At 36.6% G+C, this 17604-nt stretch overlaps 1 protein-coding gene across 1 annotated transcript; it reads left to right on the top strand.

Moving 5' to 3' along the window:
• The first annotated feature begins 8632 nt into the window (after window positions 1-8632).
• On the top strand, window positions 8633-10228 carry LOC129000508 (jerky protein homolog-like). The gene has a single exon (XM_054427471.1). It carries the CDS (start codon window positions 8633-8635, stop codon window positions 10226-10228), a length of 1596 nt encoding a protein of 531 aa, XP_054283446.1.
• Window positions 10229-17604: the final 7376 nt, after the last annotated feature.

Below are 17604 nucleotides of genomic sequence, written 5' to 3' on the forward strand. Positions count from 1 at the left end.
TGAGAGACTTAAATCCTCCTGTTAATATTTTAAGCTCAAACCAATCAAAAACAGTACTAAACCAACTTTACTGATAAAACAATAATTTCGTAACCACATTGCAAATTACATTCAAGCTGTGTTATGTAATCTACTGCTAATAGTGCTAATATACCTTTCCAATGTATGAAAAAACCTGTTTTACATATAACTTTCTATATCCCCAATCATTATGAGTTTTAGCAATATTTTTTAGTAATTTTAATTTTTTTTTTTAGTTTATGCATTTTGGATGGTCAGGTTTTTAAAGTAGAGTTTTATTGCAAGACAACCCTAAAACTAAAAAGTATCAAAAGTAAAATTTGATAAACAAAACTAAACCTAACCTAAAACAGAAAATATTAAAAACTAGGATTGTTAATATATAGTTTTATTTTGCTTAATTTTGTATTTTTTTACTAAGATGCTTTATTACAAAATATTAGTCTAATAGATTACTTATGTTTGTCTTAGTTTCTTGTAGCATGGACACCCATTTCAATAGATGGGAGGCACTTGAATTTATCATTAGATATCTCAATTCACAAGTGTACCGGTAAGTAATTTCTCTAATTACGGGTTCAGGGAACAACGCATCACTTACGTCGGAGATCACCGAAAACTACAAAATGTCCTTGGTATAAAAAAGGTCCAAAGGTCCTCTAGACTTTTAGCTCAACTATAGTCTGGGTAATTAGTGTATTAGTGTGCTTTTATTTTCAGAAAAGGGGAAATGGTCTTATTTTAAGTCAAATGGGTGGTGAAAACGTAACTTGTCAGCCATTTTGATGACGTCATAACCGGAAAATGCAGTGGGTGAGTAATACTCGAGTTGAAAACACTTATTATAGGCGTTTATGCGCCAAATTAGGTGTTTTTGTGAGATTTATCTAGTTTCTCGACTTAAAGCTTTTGAGTAAAGCATATCGAATATGGTATTGGTGTAAAGCTCTTTAAACGTTCTGTTCTACAACCTTTTCTATAGGTTTTGTTTCTGATATATTGTATCAATAATACGTTATTAACAAAAATATTTAAAAATACGTGGTGTCTTGCGTGTTATAACGACTCTCCACAGTTATGAAGAGGATTATGTATTATGTGTTTTAAAAGTTTTAACGATGGTACCTGCTTGAAAATGAACCTTTAGGTTCGAAACCTGGGTCGCTGACCTAAATTCCAGGATCACTGACAGTACTAAAGGTATTTAACCTTTTTATAAAAAATACGGCGTTTTTGCAAAATTACGAAAAATGTTCAAAACATACAACAAATTGTAAGTGTATGAAAGGTAACATGAAAACTTACCTTTCAAACAAAAAAGATTCATCCCGATCCAACAAATAGTATGCGAAATATATAACTAATATACATATTATAAAAATAATAAATAATATACAAAATTATAAAAGACATCCTTTGCCACCACATTGATGACGTCATAGCCGGAAACCGCGGGGGTAGGAGGTAAACACCCAGTTTTTTAAACTCCCTAGACATCAAACTAAAAGGTTATGCAAGAATATTTAGTATACGCAAGTTTGCACACTAAAATAGCCAGCAAGTGGACTAAAAAGCGTTTCTCGTCTTTTCTCAGTTCAGGCATCAATGTATGGTATTAGCCATGTGCAAGTCGCCTTTGGTTGATGTCATGTTCCCACTCTCTATCTTTCATCTTCAGTTACAGCAACCAATAGCAACATTTCTTCCTCGTCGTATGTAATATTTCTAACTAACAACACACCGCACTTGTTGACTGCACACAGGTACACTCATAAATGACGACGAAAAATTACTGTAGACTGCTGTCACCGCAGTGTTGCGGAATCGCTCCGGTGTGATGGTGTGAACGCCCCAGCGATAACGCTGATGATGAACGTGGTGATGGTGGGTGGAGGAGATGAAAAAACACACCAATATCGCCACCGCTATCGCCACTCTGGTATGCGCAGATATATGCCAAATCGGGGATATATCACACAGGCCACAATTGAAACCCCGAACACTACCCTAAATCAAGGGAATATCGTCACCAACACCCGCAACTGCGGCAAAATCATGAACATCTCCCATGGGCAATCATGGGGATGGATATCATTATCGACAACCGCTGCCGTGGCAAAATCATGAACATCTCCCTCGGGCCACAATCACGGGGACATCATTATCAACAATCGCGGCCGCGGCAAAATCGTGTGAACAATTCCCACGGACCGCAATCACGGGGACATCATTATTGACACCTGCGACCGCGGCAAAATCGTGCACATCTTCCGCGGGCCACAATCACGGGGGTATAGGGCATCATTATCGATACCCGCGGCCATGGAAAATCATGTACGTATCCATGGCCACCTGTATCCCTCCGGCCGAAATCACGGGGTAACTGATGGTAAAAAAAATTGTTTGTACTGAAAAAAATATGTTTGTCAATCCTCTTTGGCCCCCTTCTGTTTGCGGCCAGTTGTAAATCCAGCACTGGTTGATTTTATGGAGCTAATGAGCTGTACAACAAATCCTTTGCCCAGGAATTTAGTATACAACATTTATAAATGCCGTGAAAATTCTTTCTAAAAATAATCAATTTTTAATTAGATTAATGGGTTTAAAACGTAAAAATGTGTACCTCATTACAAACTAAATATCACAGTACACAGTACTTATTTACAAGATTATGTATACATACTGTGAAGCCATTAAATCTACGTTGTGTGCCAGCCTGTTTCCCTTGCAGGTGCAACGTGCTTGTGAAGTAAGAAGAACAAGCTAGGTAATTTAGAAGTTTCTATTTTCTCTCTCATCCGCTCTGCCATTCTGTTTTCTGCCTAGCACCATCGAAGTCACTCGTGTTTTGTATCTATTCCCATCTTATAAACCAACACAATGAGAGCTAAGGTATGTTACTTTTTATGCTAAACATAATCTAATGCAAGTCTTGTAACCTGCTTTAATGACAATTTCCTCAAAATTTAATAAATACAATCTAATATTGGTTTTTACTTTCAGTGGAGGAAGAAGCGCATGCGAAGGCTGAAGAGGAAAAGGAGGAAGATGAGGGCGAGGTCCAAGTAGGCTAGGCGATGCTTTCTAAAAGTAAGTAAATTTTGTTTGTAAATCATAGTTTTTAATTCAATACGTTTCTTGTCCAGAATGCCTCAACAATCACTTCGAACTTAGGCATCTAGGCTAACTTAACTTATTGCTGTGCCCGGCATAGGCCTTCACAACCATGATTGATAGCCTCTAACCCTGATTTGAGCTCTCTAATTCCTTATAGAGTAACATTTTAATTACCTGATGCCGTGCCTCTTCTCTTAATTTTTTGTGTGGTAACTTGTCCTATTTATAGCCGAAACTGTCTTCAATCCTATTAGGGCATAACTTTAACTCTGTGTGCCGTGGCCCGCGAAGGGATAAGACGAGAGATGAGACAATGATGTTGCTGTTGCGGGAGATGATAATGATGTTCACACTGCTGTGATGACCGGATTATTACCTCGATCGCGAGAGATGATAATGTTCAAACGGCCGCGATGGATGATCAGATTATTGCCACGATATTGTTGACGACGACGATACAGGGTTGTGGGAGATGATCAAAATTTTTCCACGATCGCGGGAGACAATAAGTTCACATAACGTGTTAAATTACCTATTCATCATTTTACCGTGATAGCAAAAGATGTTCACAACGTTTCCATGACTGTGGTCCCGAGACAATTAATGTTATTGTCTTAGCTTAACACGTTCACTGCGGGCGTATCCGATCGGATACGGGCCGAGCGCTGTTCAGACGCTGCCGTAACCGATTGGATACGCTTGGCAATGCCTTTCGTATAATCATCGTTTTAGCGAATTTCCCATATAGGGAATAAGCTATTACCGTAGTACTCATGGTAAGACCTCCCGATTTTTTTTTTCGTTTTGAGGTCCCTAGAGGCCAAAAACACCATCTTTAAATTCATATATGTGTCCGTTAGCACGATAACTCGAGCAAAAATGATCCGATTTTGATGAAATTTGGTACAAACGTGTAAACCTACATTTATTCGAACGAGTTCGCGATCCAGCATGATCGGACCATGGGAACGGGGGTTTACGGGGGGTTTTATGGGGTAAAAATAGGTTTTTCCCATTTTTTACCTAAAAAACATAAAATTTAGCAATTTCTTTCCAAACCATTTTGTAGAGATTAAAAAAACAAATAATTTAGTATATTGAAGCGTTATTATGCGCCTAATGGTTACGGAGAAAATTCCAAAAAATTGTAAATTTAAAATTCCCATGTTATTCTTATGGAGAATAAGTAAACTGTTGTAGTTTGCTTGTTTATGAACATATTTTGATCAAATTTGGAAAATGTTTTTATTTCTTACTAACTATTAACATTTTACAAAAAAAAAAAACAGTTTTACCCTCCCTGATGCAGCAAACCTAAGTACTTGTTAAACTAATTCTATTTAAATCGGGAATAAATGTTATATTTTTAAGTAGACATTTCAGTACAAATCCAATCAGTCAAATGGAAATTCGTTTAGTCTGCAGGTTTGCTGCGGGGGGGTATTTGCTCTAGCGTCGGTCGAAGGCAGACCTATTCCACGTTAGCGTGTAGTGGGTGACTTGCTTTTTTTTTGTGTTGTAGGTTAATAGTAAAATTTCCCCATAAAATCCCCGTCTGGCAAACTTAAAAATCAACTTGTTGTCCCGTCTTTCTCCCTCCAATTGGCAATACGATGGGACCAGCTACGTTCCAAGCAGTGCTGCTATATGTGAGTGTTTAGCGAACTACTTCGACTCTTGTTTTAACCCTAGCAGTGGCCAACCGTCGTCTGGTGACGGTATGACGTTGATGCTTAGAATGGCCAAAGTCGTCTGGTGACGGTATGGGCCGAAATTTTTTTAACGGTAAATAAAACACTTACAATCAACTCAGATGAGAATAATATATATACCATTCGAAAGATCACATTCTGAACTTTCATTTGATTACATAAACAAACCCTGTAGCAGGTATATAACAATGTCACGACGATTAGAAATCAAATGAAATTTTGGCGCGGTACGACTTTTGCAGCCGACACTTGGGAACTGGCAAAACACGTCTTGTTTGGCATTACCCTGCTCGGGTAATTTTCGTCTTGGGATGTTGCGGGTGGTACCACTGGATAGCCATTGATTTTATCTTCATTGTGATAGTGATATTTATAACTAAATATTGATTGCACAATCGGTACGATTTTATGAAAACAGCTGTTTTTGAAATTTCTAACAAATGGCCAACAGTCGTCTGGTGACAGTATGGAAAATACGAATTATATACAGTGAAAGTTATTATTACTAGTCATATAGTATATCATTTTGAAGAGGAAGAAATTTAGATTCAGAGAGTGGCAGCCCTGCACTCAGGGTTATTTCTGTATGCTCGCATGTAGACGACGGAAGTGAGTCATTACTGCTACAGTCTGTCAGCTGTCTTGTATTGCCATTGTTTGTTTGTGTTGTTGCCGGTAATAGTTTTATCCGCGATTTATTACTAAATATGTTATTAGTTCGTAGTGTTAGTGTTAGTGAAGTGTTGTGTGTGTGTATAACACTAATCTTCATGCATAAATATTACTGAATTGTGTGAAATAGTGTTCATAAAAGGTTGTATTTTGTTAGCATCATGTCCTAAAATGACGATTCTGACATTCAGAGATTGTTGTACCTATATAATGATATACCCAAGGTGTTATACATTTTTATAAAGGTAAATGAATACACTACAACATGTTTATAATGGTTTGGGGGTAAAAAATTTCGTATAAAAGTTATAGCCTATACTAAATAGGCTTACTACTGTATTTTGTTAGCATCATGTCCAAAAATGACGATTCTGACATTCAGAGGTGCTACATATGCTATATAATGATTTACCCAAGGTGTTATACATTTTTATAAAGGTAAATGAATACACTACAACATGTTTATATTGGTTTGGGTGTAAAGAATTTGGTAAAAAAATTATATAGGCTACTAAATACTGTACACTCCATTTTCTCGAAATGCGCACAAAATTCATAACGTTCTCAAATTGATACATAATCATAGGTGAAAATAACTTTTTACCATCATACTTATGACTTTTTTGGATTCCTTACTTCATTAGCTTTACAAATATGTAGGCTACATATCATCAGCCTACATAATGTTTCACAACACAAGCAAACACTGTAGGCTATAGTTTACACTTATTTGCGGTTTTGCGGTAATTGTATTATTATGTCCCTATTACGTAACTACAAAAAAAATATTTCTAACATGTTATACATTTTTATGTAGGTAATTGAATACACTACAAGATTATTATGTTGGTTTGAAGTAAAAAAATTTGGTACAAAAGTTGTATACTAAGTACTGTGAATTTTTTTTCTCGAGAAATCGCTAAAATATAAAAACATTTTTTTATATACGTATGGTTATAGGTAAAAAATTATTTTTACCATAAACTTTATGACTTTTTTTGATTCCTTACTTCATTAGCTTTACAAACATGTATATATCATTATTAGTATACACATATATTATAGAACTTTTTACAACATAAACTAACACTGTACTGTTTTCAATTTTTTCGGTTCTCCGTTTGTCATTATATTTCGCCCCAAAAACTTATAAAAAAAAAATATTTTCCTAACATGTTATATATTTCTATGTAGGGAATTAAATTGTCTACAAAATGTATATAATGAATTTCCCATAAAAAAATCCGTAGAAAAAAAATTCCGAGGCCGCTTTTGAAATTTCAAAAAAAAATTCAAATTTTTTTTATTTTTTTCACTTAACCGATAAAATACACTGTCTAAATCATTATGATATTACTATTTCTAGATTCTCCTGTTCTTTCCGAACAAAATGAATATGAGGTTGGCTAGGTTTACTTGTACGGTTGAATTTTTACGAATTTTCAAAAAAAGGTCTGCAAAATCGCCAAAATGGGTTGGCCATTCCCCACTTCTAACATTGGCCACTCCTAGGGTTAAAACAGGACATCACCGCACGTAATTTGCTATTCGTCATACTGAAATATGAGAGCCAAACACCAGGCAATCGGGTTTGTTCGACGCTGCGGGCTGCGCCGCACTGGGGCTACGCCTGCCATTTGATGGCCCGCAGCGAACGTGTTAAGGGCCGTGTGATAGGTTCATGATTTTTCCGTGATCTTGGAGGACAATGATGGGCTACCGTACTTGCATAGGCTAGGCCTACTATACGGAGGCCACCCTTTTGCAGCACTCTGTAGTGGTTAGCCTATGTTAGGTTGGGTTACCTATCATACATTTTTATGACTCATCTGGTATCGTTGGATTCCTAACAAAACAAAGAAAGTCCTAAGTAGCCTACAAACATAAGGCTGTTTTATGCAACCTAACATAACCGCCGCTGCACACTGTCAAATAGGCTAGTAATAGTAAGTGGCCTTCGTTTAAGTTAATAGGAAGGTGTCCAATGACGATATTATACACGACCCTGGGAAGTGGTTAGAATTACGCCACGATCGCAGAATTCGATGACGTGTTTCTGTTAGGCAGAGGATACGCTTTTGGTAATTGTGCGTGGATTAGGCGTCCGGCAGTTACTCTCATAACCTATCCTAACAAACCAAAGTTGCTGATAATGAAAAAATCGAATGAGGGTTAAATTCTGTTCATTAAATAAAAATATAAATGCCTAAACTTCTAACAAAAGATGTAGGGCCTACAGTTAAGAAGAAATGGAATTCTAAGCAAAATCTGACAAAAAGTTATTGTACCTCTTGTTCATCAGCCAAGTACATCACGAACACCAATTGGCTGTACTACGTATCATCGTGGTGATACGTGTTCTAGTCCCCCACAACCCGGTGACGTCACTGCCAGACACTTAATCCATGTTCGGTTACCGGACGTGTATCCTCTGCGTTTCTATTAGGCCTACCGTGGGAGACGAATATGAAATACCGCTGAGTGATATACAGTAACTTTTAACAACCACGGAAGACAGTGGTGATGTTTCTGTAACTGAGGAAGATAGGCCTAGTCAGGATTTTGCAGTGATCGCGGAAGATTATGTCATCAGTAGATGATAACAATAATTTTTACTTTGAGTTTGCCTTGATTGAAAATTTCAGGATGGCACACCTCTAGTTATTAGGCTTAAAGTTATATTTTGATATATTTTTTGTATACTTTCCTCGGGTTTTGTTCAGTTTCTACAACTCGTCTTAAACGTGCTTAAACCGTTTTTAAACAGTCTGTTAATAATAGGCCTACTAACTACAACTCGCTTAAATAACTTTTTGGTTGCCGAGGCTTCCTTTAATTACTAAAATCGGTTGTACAGCCCGCCCTCGCTAGTCCGACGCTTTGAAATCCGACGTACTCGGTAATCCGACGCGCCGTCAGGCGCCGCTACGGGAGCAAAAATAAGCATGCAGTGACATGAAACACTGTGACTCACGTCTCGTTGCCGACGGAGCCCTTCCGTTCAGTGTTCAGTTGACTTTCGAGACGTGCAGTTCACTTTTCCGTTGCAGTCGTACCTTTGTTAGTAAGTGCAAGTGTTCGTGTACAGTACAGTATAGTAGTTGTGTGAAATGGCTAGTACAAGTGGTGTTAAACGGAAACACAAAACTTTAACAATATCGGAGAAGTGGGAGATTATTAAAAGAATAGATAGCGGTGAAACGCCGACTGCAGTAGCGAAATGTTATGACATCGGACGGCCTACGATATATGATGTAATGAAGAAGAGAGAAAAAATTGAAGGGTTTATGAAGTCTGTTGAAGACGACGCTTTAAACAGGAAAACACTGAGAACAAGCGAGTTTCCTGAGGTGGAAGAAGCACTGTTCATTTGGTTTAAACAACAACGCACACGGAATGCTCCTATTTCTGGAGACATACTTAAACAAAAAGCGCAATATTTCTACACAGAAATAACAAAGAAGGATGATTTTCGAGCTAGTCATGGATGGTTCGAAAACTTCAAAAAACGCCATGGTATACGGTTTATGAAGATGAGTGGTGAAAAGGTATCTGCTGACAAGTCTGAGATTGATGCGTTCATTGAAATGTTGGACAAAAAAATTACTGAGCTTGGTTTAGTTCCCGAGCAACTGTACAACGCCGATGAAACCGGGTTGAATTGGCGACAGCTCCCGGCAGAAACATTTGTAAGTGATGAGGAAAAAAAAGTGTCTGGAAGGAAATTGCAAAAAGAACGACTCACGCTTATGGTGTGTGCTAATGCATCAGGCACTCATGCTTTAAAACTGCTTGTTGTAGGAAAATCAAAAAACCCTCGAGCATTCAAAAATGTCAAGGTTGAATCTCTGCCAGTAACTTACAAGTCACAAAGTCGCGCTTGGGTCACAAAAGAAGTTTTTCATGACTGGTACACTAACAGCTTCGTTCCACAAGTTAAGGCTGAATTAAAGAAGAACAAGTTACCAATGAAAGCCCTTCTTTTACTGGATAATGCGCCAGGACATCCTGATGCTGATGAATTGAAAATCAAAACTGCTGATGGCTACATTGAAGCTATGTACCTACCAAAAAATACCACAGCTTTAATCCAGCCCATGGATCAAAATGTGATAAAAACTCTCAAAGCTCACTACAAAAAGCGCATTCTTATGGATGTTGTCAGTCAACCTGATGCTGATATTGCAGCGATTTTGAAAGCTTTCAACATTAAGGACGCCATTTTGAATGTTGCATATGCTTGGCAACAAGTAAAAAGCACAACTTTGATCAAATCTTGGAAAAATGTATGGCCTAACAATCCATGTCTTACAACATGTAATCCTACATCCAGCAGCGACCCAGAACCCGTTTTGGAGGCTACATTGGAACTTTGTAACGAAGTGCAACTTGCCCCCGCATCAGTTGAAGAGCTTAGGACATGGATCATGGAGGACAACCTTGATGCTGACGTGACAGACGCAGATATAATCCAAGAAGTTACAGCAGCTGATGACGACGTGATCGAGGACGCAGCGCCAGAAAAAACCTTCACCGTCAGCTGTGATGACGCTGTATCGGCTGCTAATACTTTGTTACGTTGGTGCCAAGAGAGAGATGTGGACATGACAAAAGTTTTAGTTTTAAAAGGATTGCAAGAAGCAGCAATGATGGACTGTGTACAAAAAAAGAAGCAGAAGTCAATCACAGACTTTTTTAACAACTAAATACCGTGCTGAAACACGTATGTATTAATTTTACAGGGGCCTACTTTTTTAATGAATTGTGTACTGTAGGCCTACTTTTATTCGTATTTTTTGGGATGTACGTACAGTACTGTTTGTAAATACTGTAAAATAAGTTTAGCTACATAAATTAAAATTGTGTTTACTTTATTCTGTGTTTTTAATTCTTCCCAAGAATTTAATAGTGATTAATATATTGTTTAAAATGATAGTTATATCTTTTTGGCAAACAAATGCATTACAGAATAGCCATTTTCGATAATCCGACGTTTTTGAAAATCCGACACTGCGTCAGTCCCGTACCTGTCGGACTAGCGAGGGCGGGCTGTATATCAGCAATTATTGCTGATTATTTTAATCTCTACTCACTAGGGGGCCAGAGTGGGAATTCGGCTTTCGGGTGGGAGGAAAAACTCGCTTAAAATCGGGACAAAAGGGTAATTTCATGGGAAGACGGGTAATTTTTAAAACAAAAAATGAGAATCTTTTTTGAGTAATCGGGATAAAATAGCTAAAACGGGATGAAATCCCAATTTATTGAGGTTAATATCCCTATTTAAGGGATTTTTAACACATTTTAGGGAAAAATTGCCAGTGCCAACCTAATCAGATATCGATGTGGCATTGCGTGGTTTGTTTGTCGCCTCGCGGACCCACCCTTTTGCCACTGAAAAGCGCAAATGACCTAACTTACTTACTTAAAGGTTAACTTACCTAGGTTAATAGTTTTGAGTGAGCTTTTTTGTATGGGCTTTTTTGTTGCATTAGTTTGTGTATTGTTTTTGGGAGGGTGTTAGAGTCAAGCAAGTCAAAGAGTATCCTCATCCTAATGGGGTGTATAGACTATGTACAATTACATCCAAATTACTTTGATTATGCGGGTTCGTGGCTGCATTAAGTGTTTTGAAGTTAGGTTAGATTAGTAAGGTAATAATGTATCAGGTTATAGTTGACTGGGTTGTTTATTCATGTAACATTTACAACGTTTTATCATAGTATTGTTTTATGGTAAATCACGGTGTGATGAAATTAATACTCTGGTCGTATTTTTTTGTTTTAACGGCCTTTCCGCCCCTCAGTCAAGTCCATAACTTCATTTAATACACTTTTTTTACAAAGTTTTTATACATCAGGAAGTGATTTTTGGGATTTACCCATTCGCTACCGAGCGAGGCACGTTTGCGTCGGTCCGGTCACGTTTGCGTCGGTCCGGTCACTCTCACAGACCAAAAGGAATCATCTGTTGCCTACAAACCAAGTGATCTAGGAATAACATTACCGGCAGACACCAAAGAAGAAATTTTGTTTAAATTGACTCTTCTATTAACCTAAGATGAATTAGGAAGCAAAAAATATTGCTTTTATTTATCGTTTTGAGAAATTTTTAAAACGCTGCATATAGGCCCTAAACTATTTACTATATACCGGGATACCGGTCAGTCTATTTAATGAAAACCATTAAAAAAGATTGAATTTCTGTTTTGATAACGCACGTATGCGTCGTTGTGATTTTCTTATTTAAGCTTGTTTGAAGCTAAAGTTCGAACCAATCGTCATATCCATTGACCAAGCAACGTACAAGTGCGGCAGATATCTTTTCGGACCGATACGAAGAGATCAGGGCTTTAAATTAGACCGTTGCTAAGGAATACACTGTTTGATAACAACTGCGTCGTCAGTTTATTCCTCGATGTGACCAGCCTACTGTGAGAAACGATTCAAAGCACAAATGCGTCGCTGGTCTGCGAGAATGAAAATTCCATATAATTGTGGTAGCAAACGTGTTAATCAGAGTAATATTTCAAATTAATTGTACGGTATACTTGTTCCATGCGATATTATATTAACGTGATCAAAATTTGATTTCCCTTTAACTGAGCAAGCTTTTTTTGATAACTTTAATAAGTTAGCTAACTTGGTGCCAAACAGTATTGCGGGAGTTGGCGTAAAATAACAAAAAGTCGTTTTAGTTAGTTAAGAATGAAATACAAAATAAAAAATAAAAAACTTAATGCTACCTATGCCAGGGAGGTGGAGAACTCTTCTATAGAATAAATAGCTAAATTTAATACAGTAGACTCCCTCTTATCTGGACTCCTCGGGACCGAGGCCAGTCCGGATAACGGGTTTTCCGGTTAAACCGACGTCCCAAAAACTCGTTAAAACAGACTTTTTACTGTGACATTCAACTTAAATTTAAGACACGTGATCACTAGTCTAAAATCTTTCCCACGAGAACAGACGTTTCAGTAGGCCTACTGCCCACTTCCTGCCGATCTAGTCCGTTTAAACCAATGTGCAGATAAAAATTGTCCGGTTAAAGAGATGTAATTTCCTCCGAGTGTAGTCCGGTTAAACCGATGTCCGGTTAAAAGGTGTCCGGATAAGAGGGAGTTTACTGTATATAATCTTTGAGTAATTTTTGAGTTATTAAAATCTTTCTTTTTTATGTTATTGGGGATAAATTTAAAAAATCTTTGGCCTTCATTGGACGGTTAAACTTGAGCCTATGAGGCTCAACAACCCCCCTTTTTTTCAAAGGTTACAGTTGTGGCTTGTCATGGATTTTTCACCCAAATCTTGTTTTTTAGCTATAAAAATAACTCAATATTGTCCATAAATTTAAAAAAAAGGTTAGCTTGAGCATTGTTTGGTTTGTTGGAAGCTTTCACTAGGGCCTGCTCAATTTCGAGAAAATTCTAGCCAACTCTCTCAAAAAGTTAGTTTTACTGTCTATTGGGCGAATCATGTCACGTAAGTCACATCCTGGATGCTAGGCCTAAATTTTTTCTCTTATTAAAACAAATCAAACGATCCCTATACTCTACTTCCAATGATTAAAAATTAAATTTTGATAACATCTAACCTAAGCCTACTTACAGTTTTTTGCTTGCTGAATACAAAATGCAATACGTTTTTGTTGGAAAGACTTCTAGCCTAGAACTGCCTGTAAAACGAAAAAAAAAATGAATTTGAGGTCCATTGAATGGTTTGGATGGTAAGTTAATATGGCGGTTTGGACGAGTTCGAGTCGTATCAGCCTACTGCTTTAATTTTACTACGGCTTTGTAAGCTATTGCATTCATACCTAATTAAAAATGTTAGTCCTATTTAAATCATTTTTGTAGTTCTTAATACTTTTGTTTTTAAAACAAACAGTGTAATCTAGGTACCTACATTAAGATAACATCAAACCTGAAATAATCTTGAAAAATATGTGAATATGCTGGGAAACCTTAAAAAAATGAAAACGCTTATTCCAGTTCTTGTTACTTAGTGGCTTTGGATTTTGTATTGATTCCAGAATCTCTTGAAATCACGATAAGATAACAAAAAGTGTGATGTAAGATATCTCGTGAGATTATGGCAGCATGGTGGTCTCCTGTGATATTTGCAATATTATCTATCTAACAGCTTTTTTAATAAAATTCAAATATCCTAAGGTTTCTTTTCTGTAAATTGCCAAAAATACAGTTGTGTACATAGGCTGAATTTTTCCAAACTTTGGGTATCAATGAATTACTGTTGGGCTAGGCTTATTATAATTTATATTTAGAATTTTTTGTTTGGTTATATGCTTATAGAACAGGATTGGCAAAAGTTTAATTATATGTATGTTTTATAACAAACTAGCTGGCCCGACAGACGTCGTCCTGTCCTAACGTGGTTTTATGTCAAATGCTTGTTCATTTTCAAAATCCTGGTTGAAGTTCGTTCGCTATGCTCACTCACCTTTAGGTTGGAGCTCGTTCGCTGCGCTCACTTGCCTTCAGGTTAGCTTGTTCGCTACGCTAACTCGCCTCCAGGTTGAAGTTCGTTCCCTATGCTCACTCACCTTTTGGTTGCAAATAAGCTGTTGTCATAAATTTAAAAAAAAATCGTGCTACACCCTGTTGGTAAACTTATTAACTTTTTAATGCTATTGAACATCACAGAATCAAATTGCTTAGTTGAACCAGCTGTTAAGATTCTTTAATTCCATTTAAATATGAGTACTCATAAGGTTAACATGGGAAACTCCAGAGCCACTGGGGCGGAGCCCTTTTGATGGATCTGCACCAAACTTCACACAAACCATCCTTGAATAATGCTTAATAATGCCTGAAAGTTTCATTACAATCTATCAAGCGGTTTCGGAGTCCATAAAGGACAAACAAACAAACATACAAACAAACATACATACAAACATACATACAAACATACATTGGATTTTATATATATAGATTATCAAGTACTGTAACCAATTTGCAATAAATAAGGATAAATGTACTGGTGCTAATAGTTGGTGATAGATTGAGGCAGAAAAACAATGTTTTTGAATTTTAAATGTTGTGTTTTTATTGTTCTAATTAACTTAGTGCTTTTGTTTTTGTTTCAGATGGATGATCAAGATAATATTCAACTCCTCCTCAACAACAAAATGTTAACCTAAATTTGTTTAAGCCTCTTTTTTATAAATTGACAAATAAAAATATTGTTTTGGTCATTCTAGATCTTTGACTTTTATTTACAGTATAGCTCCTGGTTTAACGAGTAGTAGGCCTAATTGTTAGCAGGAATATCAAGTATGTAACCACTTTAAAGATCTGGGCGAATGATATTTATTGAAATTGTGTTCATTTGTATAGGCCTAGTGAGAAGACTATAATTAATTTGAATTTGAAAGACACTTTATTTAGTAGTCTAGTTTTTTGACTAGGCCTATGCCTTTAATAATATTTTGATAAAGAATATTACTAATAACCGGCAGTCACTGTTGTGCTATCACTGCTTATTTTATTAAGGTGAAAGTTTTCTGGGTTCCCCCGCCACTTTCTTTATATCAGCTGTCGGCTATTGTTTCAATGTTAGGGTGAGGTGGAAGGAATGGGATCTCTTCCGACTTCCCCTCAAATTGCCTAAATGTTGTGAATGGAGTATAATAGTGTAACTTAGGTGCTACTACTCAGGGGCGAAAGGGTGCATCCAAGCTATTCAGTATATTTATGCAAATATACAAGTTAGTGGTTATTATGAAGGTCGCCGGTAGAATCCTGACAAAATTCAGTAGCTTTTTAATGGTTTGAAATTGAGCCCAACTGTCCTTGATCATTGAGCTTTCAATACATGATCCTGGTTAATGAAACAGCTGGTCTTTCGTTGGCCAAAAGAAAATATCAGAAATTTTCCATTGCTATTAGCAAAGATTACATATATGTAATCTTTGCTATTAGCATTAGCATTGACTATTAATAATTGGATACTAAAGTAGACATCAAACTTAAATATACCAGCTGTTGCCAGTTTTTTTTTTTTATAAAAAAAGTGTAGTGTGAGCCAGTCACAGAATGTGCTAGTGTCTAAAATTCTATTTTCTGTCTGATTATTTGTTGCATAACAGTTCTTATAGCTTAATAAGTCGTTACTTCAGTTTGACTTGAAAAAAAAAACATGAAGAAAACATGACAGAAATTAGTAATTTAGATCAGCAGTGCAATCTGTCAGTGGTTCACATCAACTACACGAATGTGATAAAGAAACTGGCTACAACCTTAACAAGGGAGTGGAATGTCTAGTTGTATCAATAGGGATCTAAAATCTGACCCCGTCCTCAGGTAAGAAAGTATTATTTAACATTACAACTACAAGATTCACAAACCCAGCCAAAGCGGTGAATACACAATACATTATTAAAGACCACTCACATAACAGAACTGTGGACAAACTCGAAGAAAAACAATCTCTTAAATCAAGACTGTAAAGCACAACATAGCAGTAGTAGTATCATAGTATGCTAGTAAGTACAGTAAAACCATACTAACGGTACTTCCAGGAGTGCAAGCCGATTCAGATTTTCGGCGCGTGGTTAATCTGAGTCAGATATTTTGTTGGTGGCAACAGTGGAAGCAGGAAATACGCCGCCAGTACTGACTCGGTTAGCAAAAAGTCGTTATGGAATTGTTGGATGAGGAATTAACGTGTAAAATTATAGCGTCTGAAACTGTTGTGAAGTTACAGCCAGTTAAAAATTGTGTTCATGATATATCTCTTTTCCCATTGCTAGAATGATGGAGCTTCTTTCTATATTGCATTGAATGGAGCCCGAAACCATTGAAACGGATTATTAAAATTTAACATTGTATTGTAAGAAACTGGTAACATAAATAAACAAAACAATTTTCCTGAAGAGCGTTTAGTGGTAACTCTCAAAGTAAGGATGAAAAAATTAAATATTTTGCTATAAAAATAAAATTTATTTAATTAAATAGTATGCGTAAGAGCAAAATCTGAATTGTACTCTGAAACCAGAATGAAGAATTCATTCCGGTAAGCAGGTGCCTGTGCGCAGACTCGGCAACCGGCAGCCACTACAGCCACTTCCATTTGAATGCATGTGCCATTCCTGTTGCCGAAAATCTGAATCGGCGTGCACTCTGGATGTATCGTAACTCGACAATTTTATGGACCTAGAGGTTATTGACTATTGAGCCTAGGGGTTGTCAAGTTATCCAGAACATTTAAAATGTAATGGGTTTTAATATGAACACATAACAGACTATTTAATTTTTACATTTAAATTTATTCCTTACATGAGTATTTGTACATATTGAGTAAATAATCATCAAAGAAATCTTAAATATTCAACAATTAAAACTAAATGTTCTGAAAAAAATTAAACTAGTAAGACAAAGCGAACTATAGTGTGCCTTGTCAGCTGATAGTGTGGCTGTTACTGTCGAGTTAGTGAGGTTTCACTGTACGAGCAACAATAAAAAATTAGAACACAATTTAGCACGTCTGAAAAAATAGGTTAACTCAAGAGAGACAGTGGCCATCATTGGACTGTTCTTTAAATGGCCAAAATTATGGTGGGATCTGGAGATAATGTCAATCCTAAAAACAACCTGGCGATGAGACGACAACGTCGACAACCACAAAAAATGTAAAAACTGACTTTGGTGAGATGATTAGGTTATATGACCCAAGGTCCACAGGTAAGGTACCTTACTGGGTGCACCACTGTTCAAAGTCAAAGCTTTCTTACTTCATTCACATTCATCTTCAGACCCCCATCTCAAAGATCACCAGAATCATATAACTCAGTAGTCTTTATTCCAGTAGAAAAATAGACAATGACCTTTAACAGGATTAATAATATCAGGAACTTTGCAAAAGTATTGAGCACAGAGTAAAAAGTCGAATAAAATTTATATTTTTATGTGATCATTATTTCACAGGATAAACAAAGGATGATATTCCAATCAATGTACTGTAACTCAAATACTTGTCATATGACTGAAAAGCTTCAAACCATCATATTTAATTTGTAACCTATCAAAATGTTTGTTTACTAATAAAGTAAAGCATGCATAGTTGTA

Source organism: Macrosteles quadrilineatus, unplaced genomic scaffold (assembly GCF_028750875.1).
Source record: "Macrosteles quadrilineatus isolate MER2022 unplaced genomic scaffold, UCM_ALF_1.0 Scaffold_8__2_contigs__length_117827958, whole genome shotgun sequence".
Taxonomy (NCBI): Eukaryota; Metazoa; Arthropoda; class Insecta; order Hemiptera; family Cicadellidae; genus Macrosteles; species Macrosteles quadrilineatus.

Bases quoted from the DNA above. Each gene is read 5' to 3' on its own strand.
- LOC129000508 (XM_054427471.1), top strand. From the start codon at position 8,633: ATGGCTAGTACAAGTGGTGTTAAACGGAAACACAAAACTTTAACAATA.